The 20,434-nt window shown below is 38.6% G+C and overlaps 1 protein-coding gene across 10 annotated transcripts in view; it reads left to right on the top strand.

Moving 5' to 3' along the window:
* LOC136866606 (oocyte zinc finger protein XlCOF6-like) overlaps positions 1-20,434 on the top strand; it is a 214,414-nt gene that overhangs the window by 165,906 nt on the left and 28,074 nt on the right. For 9 of the 10 annotated variants that reach the window (XM_068226552.1, XM_068226551.1, XM_068226559.1 and 6 more), the window contains one exon: positions 15,498-15,580. The exons of the other annotated variant lie outside the window; for it this stretch is intronic. In XM_068226552.1, coding sequence (XP_068082653.1) covers positions 15,498-15,580 — 83 coding nt within the window. The remainder of the gene's footprint in view (positions 1-15,497; positions 15,581-20,434) is intronic. 10 annotated transcript variants of the gene reach the window in all.

Raw genomic sequence — 20,434 nt, forward strand, 5'->3', positions numbered from 1 at the left:
AAAAATTAAGAGTGATGAGGCTTCCACTCTTGTCCGCGATATCTACCCTGTTTACATTGGATGAATCCCCTAAACTACCAAGGCCTGCTACAAACGCATCGCCTTCGGCATGAACCTGTGACCAGAAGAATTTGAAGAACTCAGTCCAGTCATTTTATCCTCAACAATGGGAAGGTCATTTTATTGCTCCCCTGAAGTTAAACAACTCCATAACTTTTTTTTTTCAGGTCCGCCATATTTCTGAGTGACCATCGTGTATATTTCCACTTAACCTGGTACACGATCTCTTCATTCTTCTCCCTACATCCGTCGGATTTAATTTATTCCAGTCACTCATTCAAATATCGTTGCGCGTGACGTAACTGTCTATGGTAGCGGCTTACGCACTCCATCCGACACATTATCCATATTAACTATCACGTTCACACGCTCTGATTCTATTTTGTATTCCTCTCTTCTAGCAAATTTAATATACGGGTAAAATTTGGTATTTCCATTCGTTCAGTTCTAACCGAATCAATTTGATAATCCTACTACCTTAGGTACTCCTTTTATAGTAGTGGTATTCGAACTTGTGCCTTAATATTGGCTATATCAATATTTATGGTGCCGTAGGGCTTTACAAACTTGCCCCAACAACGGGACGCTAAATTATGCGTCGCGAGAACAATATGTAACTCGCCCCAAACAACAATAAGGCCACACGTTACGGGACGCCAATTATGTAACCTTTCCAAGGCATCTGTACATAAACCAGTTACCATTGTTCATAAATATGACGTTAGAATGGAACACCATCGGTGAGCTTCGAACTCAGCCCGGTTTGTCGAAGCCTCGCCCTCCCCTACTGGAATAGTTCGCTAGCCGAGTCGGTATCGCATTTTCGGGTCTGTGGACTGTCCGATGGGGCGGTAAGTCCTTTAGTAATAGTCTCTATAGTAGGGGGAAAAGTTAATTATGAGAGGAATACCATTTCATTACTAATGAGAAGAAAGACAATATCTTGTATAATAAATTTTTACTTATACTAGTGAAACACATTATTTACATGGATATGCCATACAAACACCTTACATATATTAACTTGGGTGATCTTAACGTTTAAATGTTCGGTAGTCCTTTCTACACTTCATTATACGTTTAAATATTCAAAATTAAGAAGGCGCTCCCTCTCGAACTATTACACTACCGGTACCTCAGACTTAGAGAGGCGTTTTCTCTCTAATTATTCCACTTTACACTTACACTAATCACTTTACACACACATCTATTCAACATAGGCATACCCAGCTGTAATTCTGTTTGTTTGTCGAAAATTAATATATTCAACTTGCATCAAATTATGATATAAGTTTGCTAGTATCGTATGAACTGAAATAGGCAATTTACACTCCCAATCCCTTGAAAGTCGCGTTACAACAGTACTTTAAGTTATACGTTGCCAAATATGCAGTATGACAAACACGCCCATTTCATTAGGATTTTTATCAACACATATATCAGGACATTATTTACACAACGATGTTACCTATGGACAAGCATTTAGCGACTTCAATACCAGACATCATAAACAAAGTATTATAGCAATACCTGCAACCAATGGACAAGAATATATACATTTCACATACACACGATGGGCCGCAGGTGGTCTTATTTCACCTGCCGCTTGTGACAGGAGGCCTTACTGTCTCCTGCGATGAACTCAGGACCTTCTGAGACGGGGTATATCTGACCTGGAATTCCCTATACGCTGTGGATAATTAAAGAAATAAATTGGAGGGGTCCTTCATTTATGCTCATTTGGAATCTCTGCGACGTTGGCTCTTTTTAAATTAACACGCGTAATCTTTGTACCGAAAAGGAAAGAAACTCACTACTTGTCTCTGTTCTATTTCACTGAAGAAAAACGCCCTCACTCCCCCGTTTAAAGGGGCTCATAAAACTCCAGCTGGGAGCTATCCGTGACACCCTTCCAACGAGCGGTCTACTAGCCTTCTCGGGCAATGGCTCCACGGCAAATAATCTATTCACTTCTTTCAATACTAGCCACAAATGGCATCACATAAATCACGGCCCTATATCAGGCCTAATCAACATGTTCACATCACGAGATCCACTTCGTGTACATTACTAAAGAGTTCCAAGGGAACTTAACATTCTCATTTCACACTATATATTATGGCTACCGCCTGTTCACCCATTTCATTTCTCCTCTCGGTACATTGACTACGATGCAGATTTATTGATGATCTCCTGCCATCAGGGTTCAAGTTAACTTGTGTGTTCGCGAACTAATTAGCGATGTGAGATATATACCCCAATCTCATGCTCCATTCGTTGTTCCAGCAGTTTTAATTTCTAGTAAGGAGGATTTCCTAAGAGCTTGTGAAGTACAAAAAAAAATCAGTTACTGAGATATCTTTGAGGACTCCTATTGGCTGTAGAAAGATGATAACTGGAGTCGTTTACGTAGAATTATTTAAGCCCCTTTACTTGACAGTACTTCACACATAATTAATCTGAGGTCCTTAAACTTACGTCATACATTATCAAACCCTTGTAAAAAAAAATGGTAGTGAAATATGGTCGTTCCCAAACCATGAAGAAAGTATTCTATAAAAACCCAAATAAAAATGAAATTATAATTATTATCCCTCTGAAATGGCGTGCTTGCAGTCTACGTTACATCTAAGTGAAAAATTTACATATTTACAATGGGACACGACCTTCAAAGATATAAATAATTGGAAATGTACTCAGCCTTCTGGATACCACGTTCACAGCTTTACAGGGAGGCACTCCATGGATTTTAGACTGCTTGCATCACGTCATCGGTGATGTGAAGACCCATGATGACTTCCTGGCAGGTCACGAACATGACGGCTTGATCTGGTATGACGTTCTCGACGTTCTCTGCTACACCAGGCGAAGACAACTAGGCGTCGGGTTCTCTCTAATATGCAGGCAAAATTCTGGCATTCAGATGGGCGTCGGCGTTCACTCCGGCGTTCACGTAGACATGTAAATGAGGGGAAATTATCTCAAGTGAATACTTTAGTTTATCACACACCACAATTTGAACATATGGTTGGATTTGCTCAATAGCACGAGCATTCCAACCTAATGTCGGTAATGTCCCAGAAGCCCGACATTAATCCCTTCTCATTTATCTATTCTTCTTGTAGGCAGCGATTATAGGCCCTGAAATTTCACTAGTTTCCCTAGAAACGACAGTGGTTAGGCCACTAATGTATTAGCATTCTCGTATTCATGATACTAGTTCAGGCCTGTTCTAATGCACTTAGCCGTAAGTCGAGCTCTCACTGTACTGCGGGTTATTTTAACGTGGCGCTGTCCTCAATTAGGTCTAACTGAGCTGTTCACTGACTTTATTGGTAATTCATATTGATATCAAGCACGTACGCTCCACCCACTTCGCTAAGTACGTCACTATATATGTTAACTGAGCCGTATTAACTTAGACACATAGGAGGCTTGATGTATGACCCTTTTTACACACGGGTATCAGTTATTACGGTTTCGTACCGTTCCTATTTATTAATTTGCGGCACACTGTACACGCTAACATCTCACTCAGAGGGTGATTATTTCCACATACTCACAGAATTTAATGAATCACTGTATTACACTACTCAAATTACAAGATTATTTCTTCACAAACGACTCACTCACAAGCCACGACGGAATACTACCGTACTGGCATTACAATAAGAACGCACTGGTTGGTGTCTCCTTCTCAGCTCATGAATATATAGGCGCGCTACGCTAGAGACCCGAATGCTGAGGGTGGGGGAAAAAATGCAATCTTTTCTCACACATTGTCCGTTAATACGCAACGTACAGTAACGAACAGGATATCAAAATGTAGCTCTTGTATTCCCATCTCCACTGAGTGACTGTTATTAAAATAACTTCGTAGGTTCTGAAGCAATCTTAAAAGCGTCCTTTAGCTTTTGGCGGTGAATGATGACGAGCACAGGGGATTCCTTCTGTTCCCTGGCACGGCTAGAGTCCAACATCTGTTAGTCATTAAGACGCGCCCTTGTTTACAGCGCAGTTATCTCTCTGTCAGTTAAGTAGAGCACTTCTCGGTCTCATAATTATGCGTAAAATTCCCTGATTCAAATGAATGTTTGCGCTTAATTATCCAGTGGGTATTTTGCGATTTATGAAAATTAACAGAAATAAAACAACTGAACGCGATAAGTTGGTAGTGGTGGATGAGCGAGGAAAACATGGTATAATGTTAGTTTTCACGTTGGACCTACTCTCTGGGCTCAGTTAGTGACCTAGATTCTTTGTCACGTGATAACGCGTATGGTTTCATCTCGCTCGTGGTGGGAGCGAGAGAGTTTCGAGTACAAGCGCTCTTGCACCGCCTTGCTGCTAATTACCAGCAACTAGAGCTGGGTCGCGCGACTCTGGATATTGCAACTCGAGTCCTGGAGCGGGCAGAAAAATTCTGACTTGGGCAGTTTTTATCGTAGAATGACGTGGAAAACGGCATATTTCATCTCCTGGATATCATGACATACCATAAGTGACGTTGTGAACGGTCACATCAGTTCGAATCACACTGTTCCTGTAAATAGTTAAACAGCTTAACTGTTCACGTCTCAACTCGTACACAACTTCCATTACCACATGCAAGCGATGCTGTAATACTTCTAAGTTTTGTAGATGCGTTGTAGAATCAGAGTTCAATAGTACACGAACTTAAACTTCCATCGGAGATTCGAACTGGCGACTAACATCACGGCAACAGCATGACCAACAGCCGACCGACCGGCCTCGACTGTGGCACAAGGTAGACTGGCTTGACAAGCGAAATGCCTGCCGATTTATTCACTATCCCCTGGGAACTGTATTTGCTAATATCTGACGCAAATTTTAACGGATCTCCATCAAACTTGGAGATTATGACTATAAAAATTTAGGCTACACAGTGATGTGGTTTATTTCTTCATATCATTAATCCATCTGGAAGAAATTAACGATGAAAAAGAATTGAACATTCTGTCTGACGTAATACAACCTTGGCCATGTTACTATAGTAATTTAATATAACAGATTCCACCTTTTCAATACACAATTGTTGCACTATAGGTTATATTACAACATATTAGTTAAAATGGTACCAGTTTCGACACGTATACAGTGTCATCATCAGCCATAGGTAAAACTAAGCAAGTAAATAGATTTGCATATTGCAACAAAATATACAGGTTAAATAAAATTCATAAAATTGTCACGTTTAAAATAGTTCATATAAAATGTCCACAGATATCTACACGTTTACGGCGTATTAGTCTTATACATTATCTAGAGTGTTTACTGTGGAATTTATACTTTGATATGATAAAAACCCTTGCGAACATGTTAAAATCTTGTTCATGATAATGCATTGAGAAATAGTCCAGTCACTGCTGGTTGTATGGTCTTCTTAATTTGAAGTTATGCTTTTGGTGTTAAAATGTACATGTGGGTCCTATTATATTGTGTAGGACTATAGTTCCTCGGTTCAATCGGGACTTAAAACCTTGTTGCAGCGTGCCGGAAAGCTTATAGTGTGGAGAGGATACAGTATCAAAAAGAAGATTTTAACGTGTTCGCAAGGGTTTTTATCATATCAAAGTATAAATTCCACAGTAAAAACTCCAGATAATGTATAAGACTAATACGCCAACAACGTGTAGATATCTGTGGACATTTTATATGAACTATTTTAAACGTGACAATTTTATGAATTTTATTTAACCTGTATATTTTGTTGCTATATGCAAACCTATTTTCTTGCTCAGTTTTACCTATGGCTGACGATGACACTGTTTACGTGTCAAAACCGGTACCATTTTAACTAATATGTTGTAATATAACCTATAGTGCAACAATTGTGTATTGAAAAGGTGGAATCTGTTATATTAAATTACTATTGTGATTCTCGGTTCAATACGGAACGGCCATGAAATTCATAACTTTAGACTTGGCCATGTTACTCAGTCGTCTCACTTCCCCTCCGCTCACAGCTGACATGTTCGCAGGGGAAGGGTGTTCGGCGGGTAGCATAACTCCGCATACATCGGGGACTTTGCTTGTGAACCGTGTTACGGGTATAATATTGAGCCCAATTGGCTCATAACATTGTCTTAAAATATTATAAATTACAGAAAAGTATAAGGGAATGGACTACAGTTTCATTAGAGTTCGGATGTGTGGCGCAATTTCGCTTGTCCAAGCTTGGAGCTAAGTTCCACGTGTCAGGGTCATTTGATGTTGCAATAGGAAGTAATGGAATATTCCGTGAGGTGTGTGATCAAGGTACTCAGTTTTAAGTTGGCAGCATTTTCGAGTAGCGAATAGCAGCATAGTAAGTTTGAAGTGATGGGGGAAAATTAAAGATGGATGCCGTACGAATGACCTCCAAAATTAATTAAATCCACCAAGGGACAATGTGAAATCAATGTTAAACTCTCCCGTGGACGAGAATTAAAGACGGCATATTTCTAATGATTTATTGTAATAAATAAATGCAGGCATACATGACGGGATATTACACCACTGTTGATGGGGTTCCCCGAGCTCCGTACCCGGAAGCTCGTGTGCAGGAAGAAGACGCATGCCGCTCTGAAGACTCACTCTGCTACGTGAATTTGAATGGCTCGGATGGAAAGCGCATGGTGATCAACGCGGACTAACAATCTTGAGCATTTCTCAGTCCATTAACTATAATTGTCGATGGGATACAACGGGATCCGATAGACTACATTTTCAACTGAATAACGAGGGAAAATCTTGTAGATCTTGGTAAGGCGATTTTACAATATTAATTGTGGCAAAGTAGAAAGACCGGAACGAGATCGATGCAAGGACGCTTTGCAGTGCCGCGTGTTAAACTCGTGAAAATAGCAGAGACAAAGTATTCATTATTGGTGTAAATAAGTGTTTAATGTGCTATTATAAGTTACTTATATATGTGTTTGTGTGTATTTTAGTGTGTTAATGCGTGAAGCCATGTGAATTCATTGAAGCCTGCAAGAATGAAGAACATGGTCATGGAGAAAGGCATTGGTTCACGTGTTAAGGCCGCCTATATGATGGCTTAAATTCATCATGGGGCCGACCTGAAACCATGACACCATGGAGCTGAGTATGGAGCGTCGCCGAATCGATGAGTACCCTGATTCATTATATCTGATTAGGTGTTAACTTGTAAATAATTTAATGCATAACAATTCATTTTATATTTCTTTTATTTTACTGTAGCAAGGATAGTTAGAGTTTTAGGGCGTAAATTTTATACTGATGCCTGGGGGGGAGTGAATATGTAAATAAGAGGCGTGTGTTGAATATGGTCTTCATAAATGATGAAATAATATGTGTATATAAATAATGATCTTCTATATTGATAAATACGTGTGTGAAATATTGTTTTCTTTAGTGCGCGATCTTCTGATAAATACCAGCGTGTGTGTGAATATATAAAGTGATATAGGAGGCAATCAGTGTAAGTTCATAGTCAAGGGAATAAATAGATTAGCCTAGCATGTTGCATGACAGCAAGATCGTCGAGAGGAATTTCATTGACCGAAAGATTCGAACCTTGGTTATTCAGGCACATTACAGTGAAATTTGAGAGTGTATGTCATCAGTAAGTTATATGTGTTGTTAACCAGTGGACGAAAAATGTGCTGTAGGGAATAGGTTTCATCATATAATTTATCTGAGATCTAGTTAGTCCAGTTTCGAAGTAGAGCTTTTAAAACATAAAATGCCAGCAGCAGGGGACGAATTAATGAGATTGTGTAGTGCAATATATGAATAAATACCGGCATAGTGATATACGTGTTTCTTAATAATGCTGATCGAGGAATGTAGAATTAAACAAGTGAGATATGGAGCAAATAATGTGCATTGAGAGTGTTATATATAATGGTTACTGTTCGCCCAGAAAGCAAGGATACGAAAGATGATTTTGAGGAAAACATCTGAGTTCATTATAGCGGAGAGAGAGAGAAATATTAATTGGGTGCGGACGAGTTGAAATGCCGCGTTAATCAAATGAGCGAGGCGCTTGAGATAAGGAAGTCGCCCGTGTCGGCATGCTGTGTATTAAAGGAAGTCAGACAGCGTTGGCAGGGTCTTACAAGTAAAAGAATTGAAGTCATTCATAATATAGTCCTGTTTGAGGAATTTAGGACAGCACATTGAAATTAAAAATAATAGATATACTTCGTGACAGTTCATTGTGACGAGTGAAATGATAGGTCACTATAATGATGCTATGCTGAGGGTCGGAGTTCGATGCCCGGCCAAGATCAATGAATGATGATTTTCCCTGTGATTATTTGGTTGACTGATGTTGTGTTTGTTTCAATGTTATATGTTCTACTGTGTGTTGAGCAATGCAAATTTTGGTTTGCAGTTGTATTATTTCTTGTTAATGTGTGAATTCAGTTCACGTATGGTTAATTTTATTTGCGACAATGAGGTTCTGTCCCATTGTTTTTAGAATCAGTGGAGATTAAGTTGTGTATTACAATAGTAGTGTAGGTTTCTTGCTACAGAGTAGGCATATGTTATACGTATTATGAAAACAGCTGATTATGTATGTGCGGGATATTTATAATTTAAATGAATCAGAGTAGTAAATTTATTTATTTATGTCAGGATTACTTTCGATTCGCGCGAGTGTTCCATATTACCAGCATTTATAGGAGTGGAGGATGTTATGAGAAAGAATAAGTCAGATAAATTTCGGACTTCAATAATATTAGGAATTATTTTTATAAATTATTGAGACAAATAATTTAATAATTTAACAAATTTTGGATTTAAGGATTATCTGATTTTACCAAATGTAATTGAATAATTTAATGATTTCAGAGGTAACGATTATAATGACATGATAACCTCGGATTTAGTGAATAATAATAATTTAATGAATTTAATTAATTGAAATGAGGAGTTCACGAATTATACGGCGAATGTTGGATTTAATGACTTCATATAGCTTCATAAATTTCAGAATGGAAGATTGTAATAAAATAAATAATTTAATAATTATAATTACAAGGTTTATAACATAGTGATGGAATAATTTGAAAGTATGGAAAGTAAATACGGATTAATTGATTCAAATAATATTTATATTAACGATTTCAAAGGTCACTCTGACGAGCTAATGAATGTTAGATGGTAAATTATAATAGCATTTTTTTTATTATTAATAATTTTGAAATATGGTGTTAACCAGATATGATTGAAATTGAATTGAATTAAAATTGGAGGTATTGGAGTAGAGTAACGGTGGTAAATAAAATGAGATGCAATAGGAATCAAATTAAGTAATGTGGTTGGAAGAAAATTTGAATTTATGAGTCATGTTGTTGATACCTCATAGTCGGAGTTGACGAAAATTAGAAACATTATTTTGGTAATTTACATTGATGAATTCGTAACAAATGATGGCAAGGAGTGTCTCATAATAAATGATAATGAAATTTGAACAGAATTCAGATGAATCGGATTATGTAGAGTGTGATGTACAAATATTTGGTCCGAAATTTTGTTGATTTGTATAGGGGTATTGCTTTGCCAAAGTTTAGAATTTCTTTTCAATAAATCTGTGTTTGTAAAAGGTTCTCATTCAGATCTCCTTATTTTAATTATTTTGCTTCTCTTTTATACTTCCTGCCTAATAATTTTTAAGGTTAGTTAACATTCAAAGATGTCTCTGTGGGTAGTACCCAGTCAGCGACCTTGTGATAGTCTTATGCCTGTGCCACATTTCAAAGGCTGGAAGGGTGAAGGGTTGAATATATATGTATTTATAAATTCAAACCTGATAAATAAGATTATTGGTAAAATGAAATCAAAAACTACTACAAATTTAATTCCAGGTAAGCCAAAAAGAATAAACACTGCCACCTTCAACTTCACTAACCCCACCATATACAGCATTACCAACCCATTTAAGAAGCATAACATCAGAATTGCCTACCGAACCCTCAACACTAATCGGAATATATTCTTTAATTCCAACTTGGTAAATACTTCTCAGGACAAATTTTCTAACTCTGGTATTTACAGACTCAAATGCCCCCAGTGTGAATTTTCTTATATCGGACAAACTGGCCGCAGTTTTAGAACTAGATACTTGGAACATTATAATGCCTTGAAGCATAAAAAATACTCTGCCATGAGCACCAAATGAGGGATTCCAGCCACAATTATTCTACAATTGATCAGGACCTCCACATTATAAAATATGTAAATAAAAGCAGCTTAATGACTGGATTGGAAAATACATACATTTTCTTGGATCAACATTTTAATAATAGTAATAATAATTTGAATGATGTCCCAGAGAACAACAGCCCATTAATTGAACAAGTCCCCAAGTTACTCACTAATTTTAATAAAAATTATTACAATTTCACAAAAATCTTCAATTATAAACCTTTAAATACCCCTCCGGTCATCATAACAGATTCCACCTTACCCCCTCCCCATAATACAACTCCGCCGCCAGCTTCCAGCACTCTCATTGTTGCGCCTATCCTTCCCGTCCCAACTTACTCTCTGCCTAAGCAAGCTCACAGATACAACACACGCAGCAACGGGCATGCGTTTAACAGACCCCCTTGAACGGCTAATTTCTCCGGTCAACGCTTATCCAACATAAGAGGTAAGTGATCTTAGACTCCCATTTTGAACACCCTATTTTTAAGGCCCGAGTACATCTTTTTCCATTTTTCAGATTTCAGTCACGCACTTGGCATCTTATTTTTTTCTGTTTCGATCTTGGACTCCCTGTAAAAATGAAGCGCTTCAGGCGTGATCAATTCCTGTTTGAAGTGTTACTACTCCATGTCTGCTACAATATGTGATTTCTCTTGCCCGTCTCACGTATTCTATACAAGAGTGTGATATAATTATTTCTTCATTCAAAAGAATATAATCATCATTTTTTGTCATGATGAACATTCTTATTAACTGACTGGCAGCTATGAGTTTGATTATTACACTGTCAGCTCTGTGTTGTACCTAATGTTTTTAACCTCTGGCAACACGATTATGTGTTTTTTTCTAACTTAGCCATGATGAACACTTATATATTTTCACTTTAGTTTTATGTTTGAACATTCTGATTGTCTGACTGGTAGCAATGATACCCTAATGATTTTAATTATTTCACTATCGGCTCTGTATTGTACTTTCTGTTTTTATGCTCTGTTACAACATGATTGTGTTTTTTTCTCTTAGCCATGTTGTAATATTTTATGTTTTTTTCACACTAGTTTTTAGCCTATTTGATTTTCCTAAATGTAAATGTTGTTTCTTAGGGTACCATATATTTTAATGACACTAGGTTCGGGGCCCTGACCTAACTTTAGGCTAAGATTTATTTTCGGCTGATGATCCTGACGACAGTTAAGCGAAACATGTCCCATCTTGCAACGCCTGTTGTAATGTTTATTTCCACAATATGAGGAAAGTTAAATATTGGAAAGGTAGTGTTAACTATTATTCTTATTTCAAAGTTCATTATCGCCTTGCACCGCCAACTTCCAGCCGACGTGTTGGCATTCTATGTGACGTCATCTTCACTGCTATCTCTCTTCAGTCGCATCAGCCATGCACTGCAAGCAAGAGCATATGAGGTTCCGTCTTAGTGAAACTTTTGAAAATAATTTTGTTCCCGACTATAGAGTCTAAACAGTGTAGATCTATTCCCAGATGATCTCTGATATTCCCAGTTGGTGTATATGTAGCAGAAGCCACTCCTTCCAAATAAAGCCGTACTGTAGAAGGCATGCCAAACCATCAGCTGATAACTAGCATATGTTACAAGTTGTACTTCCGAATGTAATACATAGTAACTGGTAACATTCTTTTGATAACTGCGGCTGTTGAAACACAGACCCTTATTTTTGAGTATATGTCATGCTTGTTCTATACATTTGTCACATCAGGATTTGCGTAAACATTTGTCCATGAGATAAGTCAGACCACATTGTTTAGGTTAGGTGTATTATCGCCCTGATAGTGCCAAACATTCAACGGAAAAAATAAAAATAAATAACAGGAAAATATACTGCATTTATGGATATTTACAGGTAATGAGTTTTATTATCATAATGTTTAATTTGTACGTTCGTTGTCTCTTTTTTTATTAACACATACCGGTACCCTAGTACATTTTGTTTGGTGTCTCCAAAAGTCGTTTAAAGTACGTCTGGACATAAAATTATTATTTTCGTTAGGTATGTCGGCGAGTAAAACAATCGTTTTAATTGGATAGCTTTTGTCATGTTTTAAACTTACTTCTCTCCAAATATATAGCTATAATGGCCCAAGTTACGAGATATTAAACAACCACTTTTTTAATGATCTCGCCTGCTGTATTAATAGCAATAACCGCAGATATTTCTCAACTAAGGTAAACTCGTTTCCTCATCCTGAGGTTATGCTGCCCTTTTTAGACACGCCCAATGGAGGGAAGTTGCAGGGACCGCTTTTACCACATATCTGCCTTCCTGCCATTCGTAAATCTCTGGTAGTACGGTACTGGGAATCCTAAGTCAGGCCCCCGAAAACTAATTGTCCTAGCCATTATGCTGGCGGACATTATTAACTACAAAACACAGGCATATAGCATGACTGATGCATGCTTGCAATGTGCGGGTTGGACACGAAGCTATTTGTGCGACGTCATCAGAGCTGCAGTAGACCTACGCTACAGAGGCGGACATTTCCTAACTGCGAAACACAGATGTACCGTATACATATACATTTGTCACATCAGGATTTAGGTTTCGACGTGTTTTTCATTGCACAAGTCGTACGGACGAAACTATTCACAAATTTGTGCAATGTCATCAGAGCTGCAATAAGACTTGACCCGCTTCGAAGTGGAATTATCATCCTTCTCTGACGAATTACGTTGCGGGTTCATATGGGTGAGATTTATTTTTTAAATTTTCTTCATTTCGAAAAGCCAGGGGGTGTCCAATACGCGAGGAGGTCTAATACACAAGTAAATACGGTAATCTCATTTAAATTTTAAGCCAGACTCCACATTAAATTATACCATCACGTCTTGCCATACCAGAGTTTACCAACCATACTTCACTACCTCCCTTTTCATCACTCTTTCAATCACTCTTTTTATTATTTAATCATTCTTGGCCACTACCACTCCAATCTCTTTTAAATTTCAGGCCATACTCACATTAAATAACTAAGCCACTTTTGGCAGAATCACACTTAGCCATCACCACCACTCTGTTCATCAATCTCATACCACCAACTCATTAAAATACTCAATCTCATTTAAACTGTAAACCAGACTCCACTACCGACCATACTCTACTCACCTTCCCACTTAAATGTACTCAACTATCAAACTCCTCATTAAATTCATTATTCATTTCAAATACAATTAACCTACACACTTTACCATCTACCGAATTTAACTTCTTAACATCTTCCACTCTGAATATTAACAAACCAACCCACCTTTCATCATGACCACTCCCTTATTAGCTTAATCACACTCCACATATAACGGCATCCCTCTTCATCTGAGCTCACCATTCAAATATACTTAACTTTAATCACACTAAACCTTCCAATCTGTAATTATACATTAACACAATTGCCTAGCTTACTTACTAATACCTTGGCTTTTTAATTCTTGTTATTATGCCTTCATCACTTTTAGCTTTCTTACCCCACAGTTCCTTTAAACTCAAGCTTCTCCCTTTAATTATAGTTCATCCTACTTCCGCTTCTTCCTTCAAACCATTATTTTCATTATGCATATGTTCACTCACCATTTCTTGTGTTTTTCCCTCCTCTGGCTCTTCCTGTATCCACATTTCCTTTCCCGCACTGGCCTCCAGCCTCATTTCTTTTCCCGCTTCCTTGATTCCTCCTAAAACCACTTCTGTGATCTCACTGTTACTCGGTGTTCTCCTATTTCTGTTATGCACATCCTCTCCAGTTGTACTCATTTCTTCCTGACCGGGCGAGTTGGCCATGCGCGTAGAGGCGCGCGGCTGTGAGCTTGCATCCGGGAGATAGTAGGTTCGAATCCCACTATCGGCAGCCCTGAAAATGGTTTTCCGTGGTTTCCCATTTTCACACCAGGCAAATGCTGGGGCTGTACCTTAATTAAGGCCACGGCCGCTACCTTCCAACTCCTAGGCCTTTCCTATCCCATCGTCGCCATAAGACCTATCGGTGTCAGTGCGACGTAAACCCCTAGCATTTCTTCCTGCTTAAGATTCTCTTCCAGTGCTTGAAGTTTTGTCACTGTCCAACTTTGAGTCCATTTCTCATTGGTCACCACCAGTTTCTGGCCCCTAATATGCGCCCTCAACACTTGCAGTCTTGCTCTCACTGGATGTTTCTTTAAAATCTTGGAATTCTTAATCCCCTCTCTTCCCATAACCCTCTTAATCGAAATCTTTTCACTCTGCAGGTTGCCAGCGTTTCTTGTCACTATGTCCACCATCAATGTGGATAGCAGTGTCACTTTTATAGGTCTGCTCTACTCTCTCAGCATCATCTATATTGAACTCAATGAAATTTTCATTTTATTTTGAATGACATCTACCACTTTATAATTAATGTCCACTTTAGCTTCTGCCTTTTATTCCTGCACACCGTAAATAAATATGGATTTTCTCCTACGTTCTTAGCTCTTGGCTTCTATTTCTTCAGATTCAACACCTCCTCTTCCATATTTTTTTTAATTTTCTCCCTTAGTGACACAATTTCTCCCTCACTGTTTTCCATTTTTGCCTTACATTCTTTCGTGTTTTCCTGAATCCACTGCCTTGTCTTTTCATGCTCCTTAACTTACTCCTTATCATCTTTGTTAACAGTTCAAACGGGCAGAGCTCCTCCATTACCTCCTTTATGACCTTCCTTATGACTTCTATGTCCTCCCAGCTCATGTTGCCATTGCTCTGCAGGCCTGGATTTACTTCCATTACCCCAATAACCAGCAGCGCAGTGACCACCGCTGCCACCAACAGCATCTCACCCTTCAGTCCAATTTCCACTTTACCTTCCTTCCTTTTGTTTGTTCCCTTCTTCATTCTTCCCTGCAATCTTCCGATAGCGACCTGATATTGCTCTGTACCGATCATCTTCCTCGTCACACGCTACTTGACCCATCCACTCCCCTTTTACTCCACTCTACTCAGCCACACACTCAACATGGCACGTATGTTCCCGTTGCTTGCTTAGGCTATACTGAATATGTCTCTTAATGTTGCTGTCTCTCTTTGTAATTATTAATTGCTGCTTCCTTTCCATTACTTATATTTTGACATTGGAACATACATTAATTATAGTTATATCATGCAATTAAGAATTCATTTTGCGAGCTCTTTCTTGTTTATTTACATATTTTTATTTTGTTGCGTAGTCTAGATTTCCTAATTTACTTCCCTTATTTATAGAATGCTACAGACATTAAGGAGGAAGTAACTATAGAAGAACATACAACGGATCAACTGGAGCCACATATCAAAGAAGAAGACAGGTAAATACGGTCTAGTTATACATCCCTCACACTAGCTCCCTCTGTTGACCTGTAGTAAAGTTTTAGCCTCTTTATCACAAATTCTTGGATTTAAACCCAGCATAAATTGTAGGATTTTCAGAAAGTGGATAAAAAGTCCAATAGATACTTCTTGTGTTACGATGATGATATTGTTTGAGTCATCAGTCCGTAGACTGGTTTGATGCAGCCGTCCATGCCACCCTATCCTGTGCTAACCTTTTCATTTCTACGTAACTATTGCATCCTACATCTGCTCTAATCTGCTTGTCATATTCATACCTTGGTCTACCCTTACCATTCTTACCACGTACACTTCCTTCAAAAACCAACTGAACACGTCCTGGGTGTCTTAAGATGTGTCCTATCATTCTATCTCTTCTTGTCGAATTTAGCCAAATCTATCTCCTCTCACCAATTAGATTCGGTATCTCTTCATTCGTGATTCGATCTATCCATTTCACCTTCAGCATTCTTCTGTAACACCACATTTCAAAAGCTTCTATTCTCTTCCTTTCTGAGCTAGTTATCGTCCATGTTTCACTTCCATACAATGCCACGCTCCACACGAAAGTCTTCAAAAACATCTTTCTAATTCCGATATCAATGTTTAAAGTCAGCAAATTTCTTTTCTTAAGAAAGCTCTTCCGTGCTTGTAATAATCTGCATTTTATGTCCTCCTTACTTCTGCCATCGTTAGTTATTTTACTACCCAAGTAACAATATTCATCTACTTCCTTTAAGACTTCATTTCCTAATTTAATATATCCCGCATCATCTGTCTTCGTTCGACTGCACTCCATTACTTTTGTTTTGGACTTATTCATTTTCATCTTCTACTCTTTACCCAAGACTTCATCTATACCATTCAGCAACTTCTCGAGATCTTCTGCAGTCTAAGATAAAATAACAATATCATCGGCAAATCTCAAGGTTTTGATTTCCACTCCTTGGACTGTGATTCCTTCTCCAAATTTCTCTTTGATTTCCTTTACTGCCTGTTCTATGTAAACACTAAAAAGGAGAGGGGACAAACTGCAGCCTTGCCTCACTCCTTTCTGGATTGCTGCTTCTTTTTCAAAGCCCTTGATTCTTATAACTGCAGACTGATTTTTATACTGATTGTAGATAATTCTTCGTTCTCGGTATCTGATCCCTATCATCTTCAGAATCATAAATAGCTTGGTCCAATCAACATTATCGAATGCCTTTTCTAGATCTACGAATGCCATGTACGTGGGCTTGTCCTTCTTGATTCGATCCTCTAAGATCAGACGTAAAGTCAGGATTGCTTCACGTGTTCCTACATTTCTTCTGAAACCAAATTATCCTCTCGTAACTCAGCTTCAACTTGTTTTTCCATTCTTCTGTAAATAATACGTGTTAAAATTTTGCAGGCATGAGATACTAAACTAATGGTGCGGTAGTTTTCACACCTGTCAGCACCGGCTTTCTTGGGAATAGGTATAACAACATTCTTCCGAAAATCGGATGAGACTTCTCCTGTCTCATACATTTTGCACACTAAATGAAATAACCTTGCCATGCTGGTTTCTCCTAAGGCAGTCAGTAATTCAGAGGGAATGTCATCAATTCCAGGTGGCTTGTTCCTATTGAGGTCACTCACAGCTCTGTCAAACTCTGACCTCAAAATTGGGTCTCCCATTTCATCAGCATCAACAGCCTCTTCATGTGGTGTGGTATGTAAGGAATATCAGGTGACACATTTTATGTTTGTCAACAAAATTCATTAAGACTCAGCCATAGGTGCCCAAGAGAGATTCATCTGACATCTATTGTCAACCACAGTATTATGTGCAGTTGACTTTGGTCATTGTTTATGAATTAACCAGTAATGCCATCACTTTCCTTATTTCATTTCATGTTAGGTCACATAGGGCTCGAATTTTAAAGTTATATTTTAATGTTTTCTGTCCCAACTGGAACGCAAAATGTGGTTTTTTTTAATATGTGCATCAATCATGTGTGAGATTTAAGGAATTTTTCCAAAAATCCTTCATCTGATTGAATCCAAATTCTTACACGACGAATATAAGGAACATCTGTTATCTATATATAATATATAAAGCAGAATGTCTGTCTGTCCTCGTCTGATCCTTATACAAATCCATACTGTTCCACCAATCTGAACCAAATTTTATATACATAGCTTTTTAGGATCCTGACGATGACCTGATATACAAGAAATTTTCACAGCCCTCTCCATTCTTGAGATTTGGGCCCTTTGGCACATAACTCTTATAAAGCCAGGCGATCGAGCTGTAGGCCATGTGAGCTGCTGCTAAAAATGCCGGTGGCGATCTGTCGGCCATGTGTTTCATTCGCATGTATATTCAATCCCTGCTGCACAATGGCAACAGAAGTAATAGTGCCACAAAGAATGCAGCTTTCTCTCTCTGGAAATATTGATAACATGCAATATCAGTGAAGTTTTATAAAATCCCTCTATCAACGCATTGCATGTTACGCACATGGTAGCCCTGCACACTACTGATTTGTGTCACTTGTTATCTGGTGTGTTTATATGTTTATTTATGTATCTCCAGTAGTGTAAAGAAGAATAAGTATTTGAAAGATGATTAAAATATGCAATGTTTTAATATGAAGTCATTCATTAAAAAATAATTTGTCGACTGACAAGTATTCGAAGTAAAGGAGATGTTATTGTATATTTAATCTGCGTCTGCATTATTTTGTAAAGATTTGTGATATTCAAAGAATACTATTACAATTGCATAAAACATTAGTTTTTCTTATTCAAAATTGGCTGAGTATTCTCACAAAATGATAAAAATACCCCGTAGATGTAAAAATTAGGCCACATTTTGAAGTTTAATAAATGATATATATTTTGTGGCCTTCTAAATGAAGAAAACGAAACTCTATTGCAATTACAGGCCTACTCACATGTTCTTTATTCACCTGTATGCTATGGAAAAAAAAAAGAACAGGGATTTACCTCCAAAAATGTAAGTAGGAGAGTATTTTTCCTTAGTGTTCGCATTTTCATTTGTCTTTGCACAACCACTACATTACAGCATAGCATTAAATGGGTAAATATAGGCTAATATAGGCAAAATATCATATTTATTGTATAAGGGCTAGACAAACCTCATTTTATATCTCTCAACACGAAGAATGAAACTCGGTATGTTGCTACAGGTCCTAAAATCTTGTTTCAAGTGTATAAAAGCAGCCATTATGAATGTATTGTCACCACACTACTCCTGCTGTAGGAATCATATGAAGAAATGACCGGCTGTATACATGGCAATGTCAGCTCACAGATTCTACAGTAGAATGCAGTTTTTTTTAAGGTATACATATGACTTGCTATCTGGAAAATAATACTTTTTTTCAGGTTAAGACACCTGTAGCACCTCTGTAGGAGGGGTGGAAAGGGAGTGAAGTATAAAAATAATAGAAAACCACCAATATTAATGTAGAATCCATAGCTTTCTGGGGCTGCTGAGATGAATTGTGTCACATCAGATGTTGTTTCCTAAGTCCAAATTCAGCCCCATCAGAACAGTGGTGAGAGCGGGAGGAAAAGAAAGTCCAATATAACACAGATTACGAATGTACTCTATGTGATCAAAAGTATCCGGACACCTGGCTGAACATGACGTACAAGTTCGTGGCGCCCTCCATCGGTAATGCTGGAATTCAGTATGGTGTTGGCGCACACTTAGCCTTGATGACAGCTTCCACTCTCACAGGCATACGTTCAATCAGGTGCTGGAAGGTTGCTTGGGGAATGGCAGCGCATTCTTCACGGAGCATTGCACTGAGGAGAGGTAGCGATGTCGGTTGGTGAGGCCCGGCGCAAAGTCGGCATTCCAAAACATCTCAAAGGTGGTCTACAGGATTCAGGTCGGGACTCTGTGTAGGCCAGTCCATGACAGGGATGTTATTGTCGTGTAACCACTCCGCCACAGGCCGTGCATTATGAACAGATGCTCGATCGTGTTGAAAGATGCAATCGCCATCCTTGAAGTGCTCGTCAACAGTGGGAAGCAAGACGGGGCTTAAAACGTCAATGTAGGCCTGTGCTGTGATAATGCCACACAAAACAACAAGGGGTGCAAACCACTTCCATGAAAAGCAGAACCACACCATAACACCACCGCCTGCGAATTTTACTGTTGGCACTACACACGCTGGCAGGTGACGTTCACCGGGCATTCGCCATACCCACACCCTACCATCGGATTGTGTACCGTGGTTCGTAACTCCACACAACCTTTTTCCACTGTTCAGTCATCCTATGTTTATGCTCCTTACACCAAGCGAGGCATCGTTTGGTATTGACATGCGTGATGTATGACTTATGGGCAGTCAGTCGACCATGAAATCCAAGTTTTCTCACCTCCTGCTCAACTGTCATAGTACTTGGAGTGGATCCGGATGCAGTTTGGAATTCCTGAGTGATGGTCTGGATAGATGCCTGCCTATTACCCTTGACGGCCCTCTTCAAATGTTGGCAGTCTCTGTCGGTCAACAGACGAGGTCAGCCTCTACGCTTTCGTGCTGTACATGTCCCTTCATGCTTCCACTTCACTATCACATCAGAAACAGTGGACCTAGGAATGTTTAGGAGTGTGGAAATCTCACGTTCAGATTTCTGACACAAGTAACACCCAATCACCTGACCACGTTCGAAGTCTGTGAGTTCCGCGGAGCCCTCGATTCTGCTCTCTCACAATGTCTAATGACTACTGAGCTCCCTGATATGAAGTACCTGGCAGTAGGTGGCAGCACAATGCACCTAAGATGAAAAATGTATGTTTTTAGGGGTTTCCGGATACTTTTGGA

The sequence above is a fragment of the Anabrus simplex genome, chromosome 3, assembly GCF_040414725.1.
Source record: "Anabrus simplex isolate iqAnaSimp1 chromosome 3, ASM4041472v1, whole genome shotgun sequence".
Classification (NCBI taxonomy): Eukaryota; Metazoa; Arthropoda; class Insecta; order Orthoptera; family Tettigoniidae; genus Anabrus; species Anabrus simplex.